At 45.5% G+C, this 13,781-nt stretch overlaps 1 protein-coding gene across 1 annotated transcript in view; it reads right to left on the bottom strand.

Moving 5' to 3' along the window:
* Window positions 1-12,644, bottom strand: part of CASQ2 (calsequestrin 2) — a 62,589-nt gene extending 49,945 nt beyond the window's left edge. Inside the window, exon 1 of the mRNA XM_036113345.2 lies at window positions 12,238-12,644. Coding sequence (XP_035969238.1) covers window positions 12,238-12,471 — 234 coding nt within the window. The 5' untranslated portion in view covers window positions 12,472-12,644. The remainder of the gene's footprint in view (window positions 1-12,237) is intronic.
* Between the last annotated feature and the right edge of the window lie 1,137 nt (window positions 12,645-13,781).

Below are 13,781 nucleotides of genomic sequence, written 5' to 3'. Positions count from 1 at the left end.
GAGGCTGGAATGGGTGGCCTCCAAGAGAGCTTTGGGGAAGAGGGAGACTGTTGATTGTTTCTACTGGCGCTCTTAGGCTCCATCTTTGGTCAATGCCAGGGAAGAGACCCAAGGACCAAAGCTGTGTGTTCTTTCCACCATGTTGAGAAGCAGCATAACAATAATAAAAATAGCACCCATTGGGTGTTTACTATACGCCAGATACTGCTCCAGTCCCTTACATGGATTATCTTATTGGATCTTCTCAAAACCCACAAAAGCAGAAGTCTGTAGATGAGGAAATGGAGGCATAGAGAGGTCAACCAACTTGCCTAAGGCCACACAGCACTTACGTAACATAGCTGGGTTCCAGCCTGACACTGTGGCTCCAGAGTCCAGGCTCTCATCCATTACATTCCACTCTCTGCACCTGGGCTCAGAGAGGCCCCTGGCCAAATCCTGGCTCTGCTACTGAGACTCTGAGCAGGTCCCAGCTTCTCTGATCTCAATTTTCTAATCTAAAAATGAGATCTAGGGCACCTGGGTGGCTCAGTCGTTAAGCATCTGCCTCCAGCTCGGGTCATGATCCCAGGGTCCTGGGATCGAGCCCCACATCAGGCTCCCTGCTCAGCGAGGAGTCTGCTTCTCCCTCTCCCTCTGCTTGCCACTCCCCCTACTTATGCTCTCTCTCTCTCGCGTGCTCTGTCAAATAATAAATACATACATACATACATACATACATACATATATACATACATACATATATAAATAATCTTTAAAAATGAGATCTATTTCTTGTAGAAGTAGCATGGACGCAAGTGCTTAGGGAATGTTTGTTCCTTCCGAATTCACTTGGGGCAACCCTGTAACACTAACCTGGTGGTTTCAGCGTTACCTGGAGGGAAGCCTTGGAAAAAATACAGATTCCTGGGCCCACCTCAGAGTTTTTGATTCAGCAGGTCTGCGATGGGACCCAAGCATTTGCATTTATGACAAGAAATACATCCTTGGTGATGCTGGTCCCAGGCCCACACACTGAGACCCACTGCTTTACAACTGTCTCTAACATACAATCCCAATCTTTTATCATGTAGCATCTTGCAATGTCCAAACTGGCTGAATGAGAAAGGCCAGGTTTTTTCCTTTTCATGCTGAAAGCATTATTGCAATGGAATTTTTTTTTTTAAATGGCTTTGGCTGACATGGGACCAGGCCGTGCCCCTTACCATTTTTCTCAGCAGAGTTCTGTGCCCGAGAGGTGGTGAAAATGTCGTCTGGCAGCCCCAAACCTGACTTCTTCTGGTAGCCCCCTCCTCAGCCTGTCTCAAGAGTCCCACAAAGTAGTCACTACGTTCCTGGAGCCAGGGAGAGATCAGCACTTTTTTAACTAAACCTGCCATAGGTTGGTGCACCTTATCAAAAAAAAAAGAAAAAAAGAAAAGGAAAAAAAAGGGGCTCCTGGCTGGCTCAATCTGTTAAGCGTCTGCCTTTGGCTCAGGTCATGATCTCAGGGTCCTGGGATCGGGCCCCGCGTTGGGCTCCCTGCTTGGGGGGAATCTGCTGCTTCTTCTCCCTCTGCCCCCCTCCCCAACTCATGCTCTCCCTCTCTCTCAAATAAATAAATAAAATCTTTAAAAAAAAAAAGGAAAAGAAAAAAGGCAGAGGGTGCTTCAGCTAATAGAGAGGCCTCTTAAATGTAAAACAATGACAAGACCAGGAGCTCTTGACTTACTGCTCCCCCAGTGTGCCATGAAAAGTAGAAGGGATGCCTGTCCCTGCTTGGCTGAACTTTATGAAATGTGTGACCAGTATTTATTTTGTGGCATCCGCTAATGACAACGAACCGCGGATATCCAGCGCGTGGGGCGAGCTGGAGCTTGCGACATGCTTTCGCGCACACAGGAATCTCAAGAACAGCCCTTTACTGGGCACCACACATGTGCCACTCACTTTACACATCACCTCTTTTCTCTCTGTAAGACTCTGTGCTGAAGGTATTGTTACAAGGAAGCCTGGAGGAGCCAAGTGACCTGCCTGTGATCACACGCAACTGCAAGGACTGCAACCAGGTGGGTCTCACTCCAAAGCATGTGCTTCTTTGTCAGGCAATATTGAGTGTCACATTCACTTTTTCCTGTAAATCTGGGGGATGCGCTCTGTTTCCTTCATAAATAAATCGGGAGTGTGTGGTCAGATCCGTTTGGTGTCCTGAGCCAAATTGGCTGTGCGTGTCGGTGTGAAGTAGAGGCAGGTGAGCGTGTGAGGGAGTACCTGTTGGCTCGCCTGGTCTGCCTCCCTGCCCAGCACACAGCAGATGGTGAGGAGAGGCCTGCCTGGCGTGGGGCGGCAGGCACTCCTGGAACAGGCTCTGCGGGCACTCAGACGCGGCTTTGGCCTGCCCGGCCCAGCACACTGCAAGATGGCGCGCTGGCCATCTTCCTGCATGGCTGGCCAAACAGAAACAGCTTATCCGGATAAAATCACATTCAGTTGATAGAAGAGGGAGCCTCCGAGGCTCTGTGGTACAGACTCGGTACTTTGGAGGGCTGGCTTTCTTGGTGGAAGAAGTCATTTTAGATGCTAAGGCTGAGCTGTTAATGATACAAAAATCCTCTAGACCAACCAGTGAAGCTCAAACTACAAGAGAGTTGGGCTGCTGTTTTTAAAGAAAAACCGTGTGATTCTGAAACATTTTATTTCTGACTTTTTATCTTACTGCTTTACCCTACAATAGCCTTATAGTGGTGACTTTCATGGTATCTCAGGTCTCCACTTAAAAAATGTATAACATTGGTAGAAGGTCTACCTAATGGATATCATGGCCAGACACCCTGTTTGGAATCCAGTATTAGAGTGAGAGAAGAAAGTTCCAGTGGTCTAAAAACTTCTGAATCAACAGTGTGTTTTCCATCTTGTAAAATCTCTATTAATTCTCTAGGTGGAAGGAGAATTAATCTCCTTCCATCAATTCAAGCCATGATCTTCTAATAGCACTTCTATCTTTCCACCATCTGCCCCTGGGAAGTGCACAGTAAACTCTCATCAGATATTTGGGCGGCACTTGGGCTCTAGGGAGATCTGCAGTTTCAGAGTGGGCATGGGTACACATCATCTGAGAGAGCACTGGCTCTAGGGGAGGACTCTTTCCCAAAGCCAAACCAAAATAAGCCTGACCTCATCTGATTTTACAGAGGGCAGCAGGTGCAAGTTTGGAGGATGCCATTTTTGGGCAGTGAACAGTTGGAAGAAATACCTGAATCCTGTGTGTGTTGCTATTCTCTGCCCACGGCTCCCACATCATTCCATCTGTAGATTTCCTTGACTCCAGCAAGTTCATTTTGCCTTCCTCTCTTGGGGTTTAGAAATGCAATCGTAGGGACAATTGCCAGTGCTAAATAGGTCTGAAGGCAGGGTCAGCCTTACAGAGCCCAGAGGTTTCTGCTTGTGCTGGATATATACTTGAGATTGAGTGTCCTGTGGTTTAAAAAAAATCAGTTTTACCCATTTTTCAGTGGGACGAATCAAGGATGACAAAAACATGCCTGAATCTGACAGTCAACCTAATTTTATGCCTTTCCACTCAATGCTTTTTAAAATTAATTTAACTTTAAAAAGAGATCCAGGGGAAATATATTTTTGATATAGGCAATAGATTTATAATTGCTTGTCTTTCCTTCTCTCTCTTTTCATCCATCCATCCATCCATCCATCCATCCATCCATCCAGGTTTTGCTGGATTTCTATTAAATCCTAAGTAGGTGTGAAGCATTAGCCCATTTGCTCACACTGGTCATTTCGGTACAACATAGTCCAACTGTACACTTAAATGTTGCTCAAGTGTGGGTGAAAATCCAGAATACAAATTAAAGACACTTGTCCCTTTGTAGGTTGGCACTGTTTACAAACACAAAGCAATCCCTTTCAGCTGTTCCTTGGTGTCATGGAAGGAACATGTCATTTGGAACCAAATAGATATGAGTTCAAGTCCTGATTCCTCCTCTGCCATTTTATAGCTTTGTGACTTTGGGCAATTTCTACTTAACTTTTGGGATCATTTCTTTGCATACATTGTGAAAAAATGCTGTAAGAATTAAGTAAAATAATATATATAAAGCGCCCATATTGGGTATGGTTTATGGTAAATTCATAATAAGTGCTATCTCCCTTCTCCTTTTTCTCTTCTGTTCATTTAACATTCACTCAACAAACACTGCTGAGTGCCCACCATGAGCCAGACACTAATGTAGGTGCTGGCATACAGCAATGAAGAGAACACTTTGTTTTTGCCTTTGTGGATTTTACATTCTGTAAGGGTGTCAAACAATGGGCAACGCGTCAGCTGAGCGCTATGGAGAAAAACAGAGTAGGGAAGAGAGGTTAAAAGGAGTCCTCGGAGAGTGGGCTATGGAGGTCAGGGAAATAACTTCTTTCATAAAGTGTCATTTAAGCAAAGAATTAAAGGAAGTGAGTTCTTAGCATTAATAAAAGAACATCTCTTTAGCTATAGGGAGCCATGTCATCTGCATTTTGGTTTTTTTTAAAAGATTTTTAAAAAGATTTATTTATTTATTTGAGAGAGAAAGAGAACGAGCACATGAACCAGGGGGAGGGGCAGAGGGAGAGGGAGGAGAGGGAGAGAGAGAATCTTTAAGCAGACTCCCCGCTGAGCTCGGAGCCCGACCCAGGCTTGATCCCAGGACCTGGAGATCATGACCTGAGACGAAACCAAGAGTGAGCTGCTTAACTGACTGAACCACCTAGGCACCCCTCATCTGCATCTTGTAAGGAAGCAGCTATGAATATGTGATAGATAAATGAAAGAATGAGTATTTCCCTTTGGGTGGTCATAGGGTTGTTTCATGCTATAGAACACTAGTTTGCTCTAAACAGCTTTCCCATAGTTCCCTGTCAAACACGTTAACACCTTAGTATCCCATATTCTCCAGGGTCTCAGATTTGTCATTTCTTTGTGGAAAAGGGCAATGTGACACAGCAACCAAATAGATGGTTTTTTCCCTTCTGAAGGCGTATCCTGTACCCTGACAAAAGAAGTAGGGTAAGTCTTCCCATGGGCCCAAACATCCCCTTTTGAGGAGGTCCAAGATGTTAGTCACTAGCTGTGAGAGGGGACAGTGGGAGAATACTAAGGGGCTTGTTTGGCCCTAGAGCAGACCTGAACCCCTACAGCCCCAGAACCAATCTATGCCCGCAATTCAAACCAGAGGTATGCTAACAGCTCCAACACCATTTGAGAGAGTCAACAGACCAAAGATGAAGTAGTTGTAACACGATTCTGGTCATCTGGAAAATTTCTCTAGCGCAAGAGACCACAGCTGTGCTTTGCAAACTTTAACATGCCTATGAATCGCTTGGAGGATCCCATTTAAATGTAACGAGCATCCAGGTGATGCCTTTGCCCCTGCTCTGGGGTCCGCATTCTGAGCATCAAGTCTCAAGTGTCTACAAGCTTGACTGCACATGAGAATCACCCACAGAGCTTTTAAAAACTGTAGTACCTGGATTCATCCCTTACCCCATCACCAATTAAATCAGTATCTGGGGGGAGGAGACCCAGGTACCAGTATTTTTTTTTAAGTTTGAGAGAGAGAGAGAGAGAGAGGAAGAGTGCACATGTGAGTGGGGGGTTGGGGGTAGGGCAGAGGAAGTGGGAGAAAGAGAATCTCAAGCAGACTCCCCTCTGAGCAGAGTCTGATGCAGGGCTCAATCTCACGACCCTGAGATCATGACCTGAGACAAAACCAAGAGTTGGAGGCTCAACTGACTGAGCCACGCAGGCACACCCAGTAGCCAGTATTTTTTAAAAACTCTTGGTGATTCCAGTATGTAGCCAAGGTTGAGAACTAGTACAACTGGCCAAGAACATGGTCTAAATTTCAAGCAACAGGTGAAGAGAATTAGCATTTGATAAGCACTGGGTATATTTCAGGCACTCGTTTAGGCATTCTACATAGATTAATCTCCTAAATAGCAATCAGCATAACAAAATAATATCTGATTTGTGTACAGCTTCTTATAATTTTATAAGAAATTTTTATTCACGTGCTTTCATTTAAGTCTTTTAACTCGCTGATAGAAATTACATGACTGGTTTAATAGATGAGTGAAATGAGGTGCCTAGCCATGACTTGCTCTGGATCAAAAAGCAAGTGTAGGAGAATTTCAGGCACTCCGAGCTCCAGTTGTCTGCTTTTCCTGAGCATGGCTCCCTCATCTGAGGTTGGATATAAGAGGACGGCCATGCTCAGAAAATGCACGAGAGTCATGTCAATGACATTGGGCATACTGCAGGGTCTAAAGAGGTTGTGTCACTCACTCCCAGCCAAAGAGATTTCACTGATTTGCAAATTGATTAGGAGACTAGGTTCTGAATAGAGAAGGGAGCTCAGTCTGTTAGGGACCTTGGTAGACTGGGAACAGCAGGATCAAGAGACTTCCTTAAATAGCGACAGAACCCAGAGCCCTACATTGACCAGGATTCTGATTCGTGATTCTGCTGCAGATGGTGGAACCAGCCTACCCACCCCCCACAGGGCCTAATGAATAATCTGTGCCAGAATCACCATTAAAAATTATTGGAAAATAATCTGCTTACCAGCACTGGAAAATTGGTCATAACAAGCTGTCTCCCTACTGGTAGACAGGCCATTTCCAATCATTTTATGTGATGATGCTGTATTCAGTATCTAAGAAGGCCTAGGAGAAAGCCGCCAGGCAGGTTGTAGGTGGATGGCAGCAGCTTTTATGTGGTGAGCGGAAGTGAGACCTCCTTAAGCAGGAAGAACAGAAGGTCTCCACAGGGGGACGCTGAGGAGCAGCCTCTGACCTCGCACCCTAGCTGAGGTCTGTTGAAAAATACCAGGAGCACTGGGTCAACCTGCCATGCAACTACCAGGATGGTGTGGCTATTCCTGCAAGACCCCAGGCTGCCTGCCCATCTAAAGGACCTAGCTCATCCTAAACAACTGAAGCAGTGGTCACCGTTCACAATGAGGAAAGCACAGCTCGTTCATCATCTGTTCACTGACTCATTCATTCATGTATTCATGCTAACATGACTCAGAGTCTGGTAAGAGCAATGGATATTTGACGAATTGATATTTCTGTTCAGGGATTCACATTACTTATTTTCATGTTCTAAAACATTCCGTAACTTGCCTGGGAAGATCCCCCATGGTTTCTCCTAATCCAATAAATGCATGTTGGTTACAGGTTGGCCTATTTAGTTGCTCCCACAAAACACACGTACACAGTTAATAGTACCAACTTTGAACATGAGACGTGATATAGAATGTCCAGAGATCCTACAACCGAGGTCCATGCATGTCTCCTTTTTCCTTTCCTTCTAGAGATGTTGAGGTAGCAAGACGTTATTTCTATAAGAGCATGAAGCTCACTAGGAAAAAGTTTTGGTCCTTTTTCCTTTCTTCTTATTCAGGCTGGAATGCTGTTTTCCTGGAAGTGGAGTGGTGCAGAGGAAAGGAAGTGGGCCTTGGACTTGGGGATAATATCATCTCTGTGAAGGCAGGTGGGGCAGGAAGAAGTAAACAGTTCCCATACCTGGGTTGGGTGTTTAGAATGCAATTTCCAGGGAGCTCAGGTATTCCTAATGTGGATGCCATATAGCTTATGCACAGCCCACTCAGATTCCTTCTGCCATCCAAGTACATTTCTGCCACATTGTCACACCCCCAGATCATTCATCCTGCTGTGTTTTTGACTCACAATCAGATTTTGGTCCTTGCCCATATGAATTTGATTCCATTTGCTTTTTCCACTTCCTCTATTACCAAGTTTGCTTTGAATTCAGGTTGCCCTCGGGAAGCTTCCAATCCAGAGGGAGAACTTTAACATATGTCTCCGTGGAGAGAAAGAGTAAGTTAGAAGGAGCTGGAAGAAAACTGGAAGCACCCCTCAAAGACAGACTGCACTGTGACTGAGAATGTGGAAGGGGCCTAGTTCATTAATGGTGTGGGCAAAGTGGCTGAGTGTATCAAGCACAGACTCAGCAAAGCCTTAGAGATCAGAGGGAGAGCTACACATGGGGGGCAGGCATCAAGAATCTGTGAGCACGGGCAAGTCCCCCCTGTTCTCTGGGGCTTAGCTGGCTGTGAATAAGCAACATGGCACCATGTTACCAGTCCTAAGCTCTCTGCAAGTGGCCTGGGGTCCTCAGTCTGTAAAGTGATGGGGTTAGGCTGGGTGGTGTCTAAAATCGTCACTGCAAAGGGGAGTGCGGGCTGCAAGTTGCCAGTATTTGTCGCGTACCTTCCATGTGCCTGAAGCCACGCTCTTGCCATGCTAACTCATCATCACACCACCACTGTCTCCACCTTACGAACAAGGAGCCTGAACACAGACAGACTTCTTCCTTGGGAACTAGACCCAAGTCTATCTGATTCGGAAGCCCATGTTTTAGAGCATACCACCTCTCAAGCATTCCAACCCAAGAGAGATCGATGACGTTGGAGGACTCTCTCTGCAACACATGATAGCAGCAGTGGATTGCATTACAGTTTCAAGGGGGAAGTAGAAGCAAGAAACAAAAGAGCAAGGAGGAATCGAAATCATTGGGCAGATCCTCCTCTTGGGTCTGAGTTCTGCGATGCTAATAGAATTTGGCCACTGCGGTGTAACTCCGTGTACTGTCTTGACTGAAGCTGAAGGAAACAGCATATAAAATTGCAACTCGCTTTATAATGGTATTGACACCTCAATAGAAAACTGGGGGAAAGGCACAGAAAAATAATTCATGGGAGAAAAAAATGTAAGTGGCAGATAATTTTATGGAAAAAAATTCCATCTAGCTAAAAAAAGTCAAAGAATTTCCATTAAAACTATACAACGGAAATCTAAACAAAGATTTTTAAAACTCTGAAAATTGTGTCAACATCCCAAAATAGGCCAATTGTCTTAAAAATATGCATGGTCATACAATGGAATGCTAGGCCAGCATTAACATTATGTTTGTCAAGAATACAAAACTCTGTAATGACACAGGAATACTCACAATATATTGACATGAAAAAAGCAGGAAACAAAACCGTATAAATGGTACAAACCCATCGAAAAATGTATGTTTACATATAGACAGAAAATATGGGAGAGAAATCTCTCAGGACATGAACTGTGTTTCTTTCTGGATCTATTTCTATTGCCTTTCCTTTTCTTTTCCATGTATTCTGACATTTCTCAGTGAGTATGTGCTATTTTGTGGATGAAATGCCCAACCAGCAATCGGGATTACCAGCTGCTTGAGTCCCATCACTACAAAGCCACAACTCTGAAGTAAAGAGTTCAGAACAATCTAGATGGTTCTCAAAGACAACATTTCATCTGACAGGTCATTCATTCAGCAAGCCTCTACAGAACACCTCCACCGAACTATGTTCCCTGCATCACCCCTGGTGCCTTCCAGAGCTAGACCACACCACCCCGGTGCCTTCCAGAGCTAGACCACACCACCCCGGTGCCTTCCAGAGCTAGACCACACCACCTCTGGTGCCTTCCAGAGCTAGACCCAGCCAAACTGGACAGCAGTTTGAGCTTGATGCCTCCTGGTGTCATTTTATTAGCCCTTTTTCTGCCTAAGCTTTTAGTGACCTTACATTCTTTCCCTACTTCCCTTCCGCTTACCAAACCTTGTTCTTACTCAGAGCTCAAACTTGGTCAGATGCGGATATAAGTGATTGGGAACATTTTAAAGGACTTGCCCATAGGGCCCTAACCAAGTAGGGACAAAAACCCTACCCTATAGGAATGAGGCCCTCATGGTCAAATTTTAGGAAAATTTGGTAGGGAAATACTTGAGTGCTCTCAGAATCCTTGCTCTTGCAGTTCCTTCCCCAGCCCTTGCTTATTGCCTGGTGAATTCTACTCATTGTCACAAATCAGTTCTTCCTTGTCATGCCTTCCACATCTCTGCCAGAGAGCCGGGCTTTTGCTCTTTGTGCTCTGCGAGAACCTTAGTAGTGGCTCTACTATTACAATGACCCCCTTGCACTGTAGCTTTTTGTTTGCCCTTCTTCCATAAAGGATCTTCAACAGGGTATCTAGCAGCTAACTAAACATCACCTCATTTGGTTACAGCAGTATTGCAATGCAGGGGCTAAGACCGCCTTCACCTGCACTAGTTGAGTGACCCTGGACAACTTACCCTCTCTGTGCCTCAGGGTCCCCCTCTGTAAAATGGGGATAGGAACTATGCCTATGTCATAGAAATACTGTAAGGATTCAACACACTAACATACCCAAAGTGCTTAGAACAGTCTCTGTACACAGTAAACATCCAATAAATATTATTACTATTTAATTATTTCTTACACGTGTACGATGATTATTGTTTCCCTATTTATAGATAAGAGACTCAGAGAAATTAAGTAACCTACCCTATATCATGTGCCCAGGAAAGGCAGAGCCAAAATAGAAATCTAGATCTCCTGACTCCAAGTTCTGTGTCTTTCTCCCCCTAATGATGTCCACTTCAGTTTTAACAGCCTGTGGGACATCACCTATGTCCCATCGGTCTCTGCCGGGCACTCTTGGATCAAAGGTGTCTGAAGGGATGGTGAGCCCAGGGGAAAGTCCCTTCTCAGGTCTACTTGGCCCGAGGTCTTTGGGAGAGATACGTTCTTGAGGGAGTGTGTATGTATGTGTGTGCAAGCGTATGTTTGTGTATGTATGTGTGTGTGTGTGTGTGTGCATGTGTTTTAATATGCTGGGGAATCAGAAATGGGAGGTCATTATTGTATTGGCATTCTTTTTGAGTTCTAGGCTACCAGACACTGATGAGCATATAGGGTAGAATCCTTATGACTTCAATGAACTCTTTTTCAGAAAAATAGCTCTCAATAACTGAGTAGGGCAGTTTGAAACAGAGATGATGATGTGAGTGAGGATTTCAGGGGCTAAGCAGCAGCTGTGCTATATGCCTTGGTTTTTTCCAGTCTCTGATGTTCCCACATATAGTACAAAGATCTAAAAACTGTCCCTGCTTTATCTTTGCTTGCAACCCACAGAGGGAACTGAATTTCCACTTCCAGCCCCCAGGATAAGCCTGAGGAAAAATATGATGGTAGTGGTGATATTTTTAAAATGCTTAGCTCTTTGTCAACCCAAGCTCTCTGTAACAACCATGCCACCATACAGAAGAGCTCTGAAAATAGGTGTTTGTATGATGATCAGGAGACACTTAGGATTCTGAAGTACTTTTTAAATTATCAAAGATATTTTACTGTATTTTGGATGGTTTTCATGGAATTTATTAGAATCTATTTTGGAGGGGGGGATTCAAATCTACATGTGTTTGATATATGGTAACTCTGTCAATCAAAGTATTTGATTAAGCTTAGCTTTCTGATGTGCTAGTTAATAAGCGGCTGTGATTTTCAAATAGCCCTGTCCCCAGGTTTATGCCTGGCTTGAGCATGGGGCTGAGAAGGCATCTTGGTGACTACTAGAGTTCCTGGCATTCACAGGTGCTCCTGAAGTGTGAGCAAACTTACACTGTCCAGGAGGCGCTGGGGGAATCAGCCTTGGGGCATTCACCAAGGATTAGAGAACGGGGCCCGGTGCCAGGCTGACAAACAGAACATGTAATGCAGATAAAATAAGAACTGACTTCAGCATTGCCCTGAACACACACCAAGAACTTTCTGAGGGAAAAAAAAAAAATCCCCGTTAATTAACGTGCAGCTACAGATCTTCACACGTGTACACTGTGCAATGTTGACTGACCCCAAATCACAAGAGGCGAAGATCACTTTGTGATATTCCCCATCTGACCCATGGAGAGAAGCAAGGTCAAATGCCTCCTGTCTCTCCAGGATTGTGGGGAAACTTCAGGGAGCAGAGGGGGGCAGTTAGCACAATGGCTGAAACCCACAAATCATCTCTGAATTGCATTTCAGCCAGGCTTTTCAATGACAGCTTTAACATTATCTCAGAAAAATAGTTGCTTGGGACTATTGCCCTTGAAAAGTCAAGAGGACCATCATGTGACAGAGTTTAAATCAGAACTGTGCCTTATACAACACGTCTAATTGGCCCCATTTTTGGAGCCAGGACCCACCCTTTGCTCTTCCCACAGCCCAGCTTTGCAACAAGAATATCTTCAGATTCAAACCAGACTAAAATGCAGCCGGACTTCAGGACAGAGTCTCCGCACCCGCGTTCCCACATCCCAGCCGCTGGGCAGCCCGTGCTCACTGGGACAATGTAGTCAGCAGGCCCCCTGCTTACCTCGAGCACAATTTCTTTCAGTTGGAACTGTTTCTGTGCGACTTTGTCTGAAGACACGGACTCGTGGTAGTATAGGCAGAGCACGCTGTATTTCTTCAAAACCTGCTTGAAGTTCTTCTCGGTGAGACTTACCACGCGGTCCTTGCCGTCATACGTGGGAAAGTTGAGCCCCTCTTCTGCCCGGCAGGAGGACAGCAGGTAGACCCCCACGATGAACAGATGCGTTCTCTTCATCTGGGAAAAGTTTAGTTTTACTTTCCCAGGAAGACTGAGTACGGGAAAGCGGCTGGAAGACTCTCAGGGGACTGGTTGAGAGAAGTAGGAGCAGAGAGGCGGATTTGGTCCCTCCCCTCTGTCCCTCCTGGGCCTGAGGACTGACTCCCCACCGCCTGGGCTCCAACTAGCAGTACTCGTGGGCTCAGGACACATGCGTGCGGAGACTGAGAGCCAGGCTGAGTGGCCAAGCCCCAGATACCTCGCATAGCTTGGCCCAGCCCCTGTCTCATCAGGAACTCCATTTTTAGGATGCAGTTGTTTCAGGCTAAAAATAAATCATGCAATGAATAAAAAAGTTAGATATGACTCTCTTGAGGGATTCGCTGATACAGTCTGTCAGAGTGGTGGAAAGGGAGGAGGCAGGAGGGAAGGAGGGAACACGTGCACAAGAAATAAGGAGGCCAGCAAGGTCAAGGAAGAGAAAGAAACTCGAGAAGGAGGGAGAGAAAATGAGAGGGGAGAGAGATGGGACAGTAGTGGGACAAGCCAACAAAGATGTCTACATGTACACAGGGCCACCCAGACCTCAGATTCGTTCAATTCCTATAGGGAGAGAATTCAGCCTGTCCCCTCCTGGCAGGCTGCTTGTCCCCTGTGCACACTGCTCACACCGGAGCCAAGTGCAGCCCTGAGGTGAGCTTCACATTCTGCAGCTGCCTTTCCCTGCCTCCCGTCCTCTCTTCTTAGGACCTGGGCCCTGGCTGGCCGCTGTGCCATGCATGCTCATGTGGCTCTGCCAGGCACTAAGCGAGGGATATAGGGGCACCCTTCCTGCCAGCCCACCCGGGCCCACAGTTCCTCTTGATTTTGGCTTAGGTTGTGATCCCGAGGGTCACGGGATTGAGCCCCACATCTGGCTCCATGCTCAGCGGGGAGTCTGCTTGAGTTTTTCTCTCCCTCTGCCCCTCCCCCTGCTCACAAACCCTCTCTCTCTCTCTAAAGTAAATAAATAAATAAAATCTTAAAATAAAATTTTAAATATTTTAAATAAAAGTTCAACAGTCTTCCTCAGGAACCCTCTTAGATTATTTGCTACCACCTCTGTACCTCTGTCATTTTTTTTTTTTTACCTTAACCCCTAATGTATCATTTTTGCCCCTTTCCTCTTCATTAAAGACTGACTGGTACACAAAGCCTAGATTTGGACAGAGAGTTCCAGTCCGCATCTGCCTTTTAATGGCTGAATGCACTTTGGAGGGGGTCACTCTCTCTGGTCCTCAGTTCCCCCTCCCTTGTCAAATGGGGGTAATTATGACTATATTGTAAGG

Source organism: Halichoerus grypus, chromosome 5 (assembly GCF_964656455.1).
Source record: "Halichoerus grypus chromosome 5, mHalGry1.hap1.1, whole genome shotgun sequence".
In the NCBI taxonomy this organism is placed as follows: Eukaryota; Metazoa; Chordata; class Mammalia; order Carnivora; family Phocidae; genus Halichoerus; species Halichoerus grypus.
Note: the sequence above shows the minus strand (reverse complement) of the source record. Positions and strands in the feature narration are given on the sequence as shown.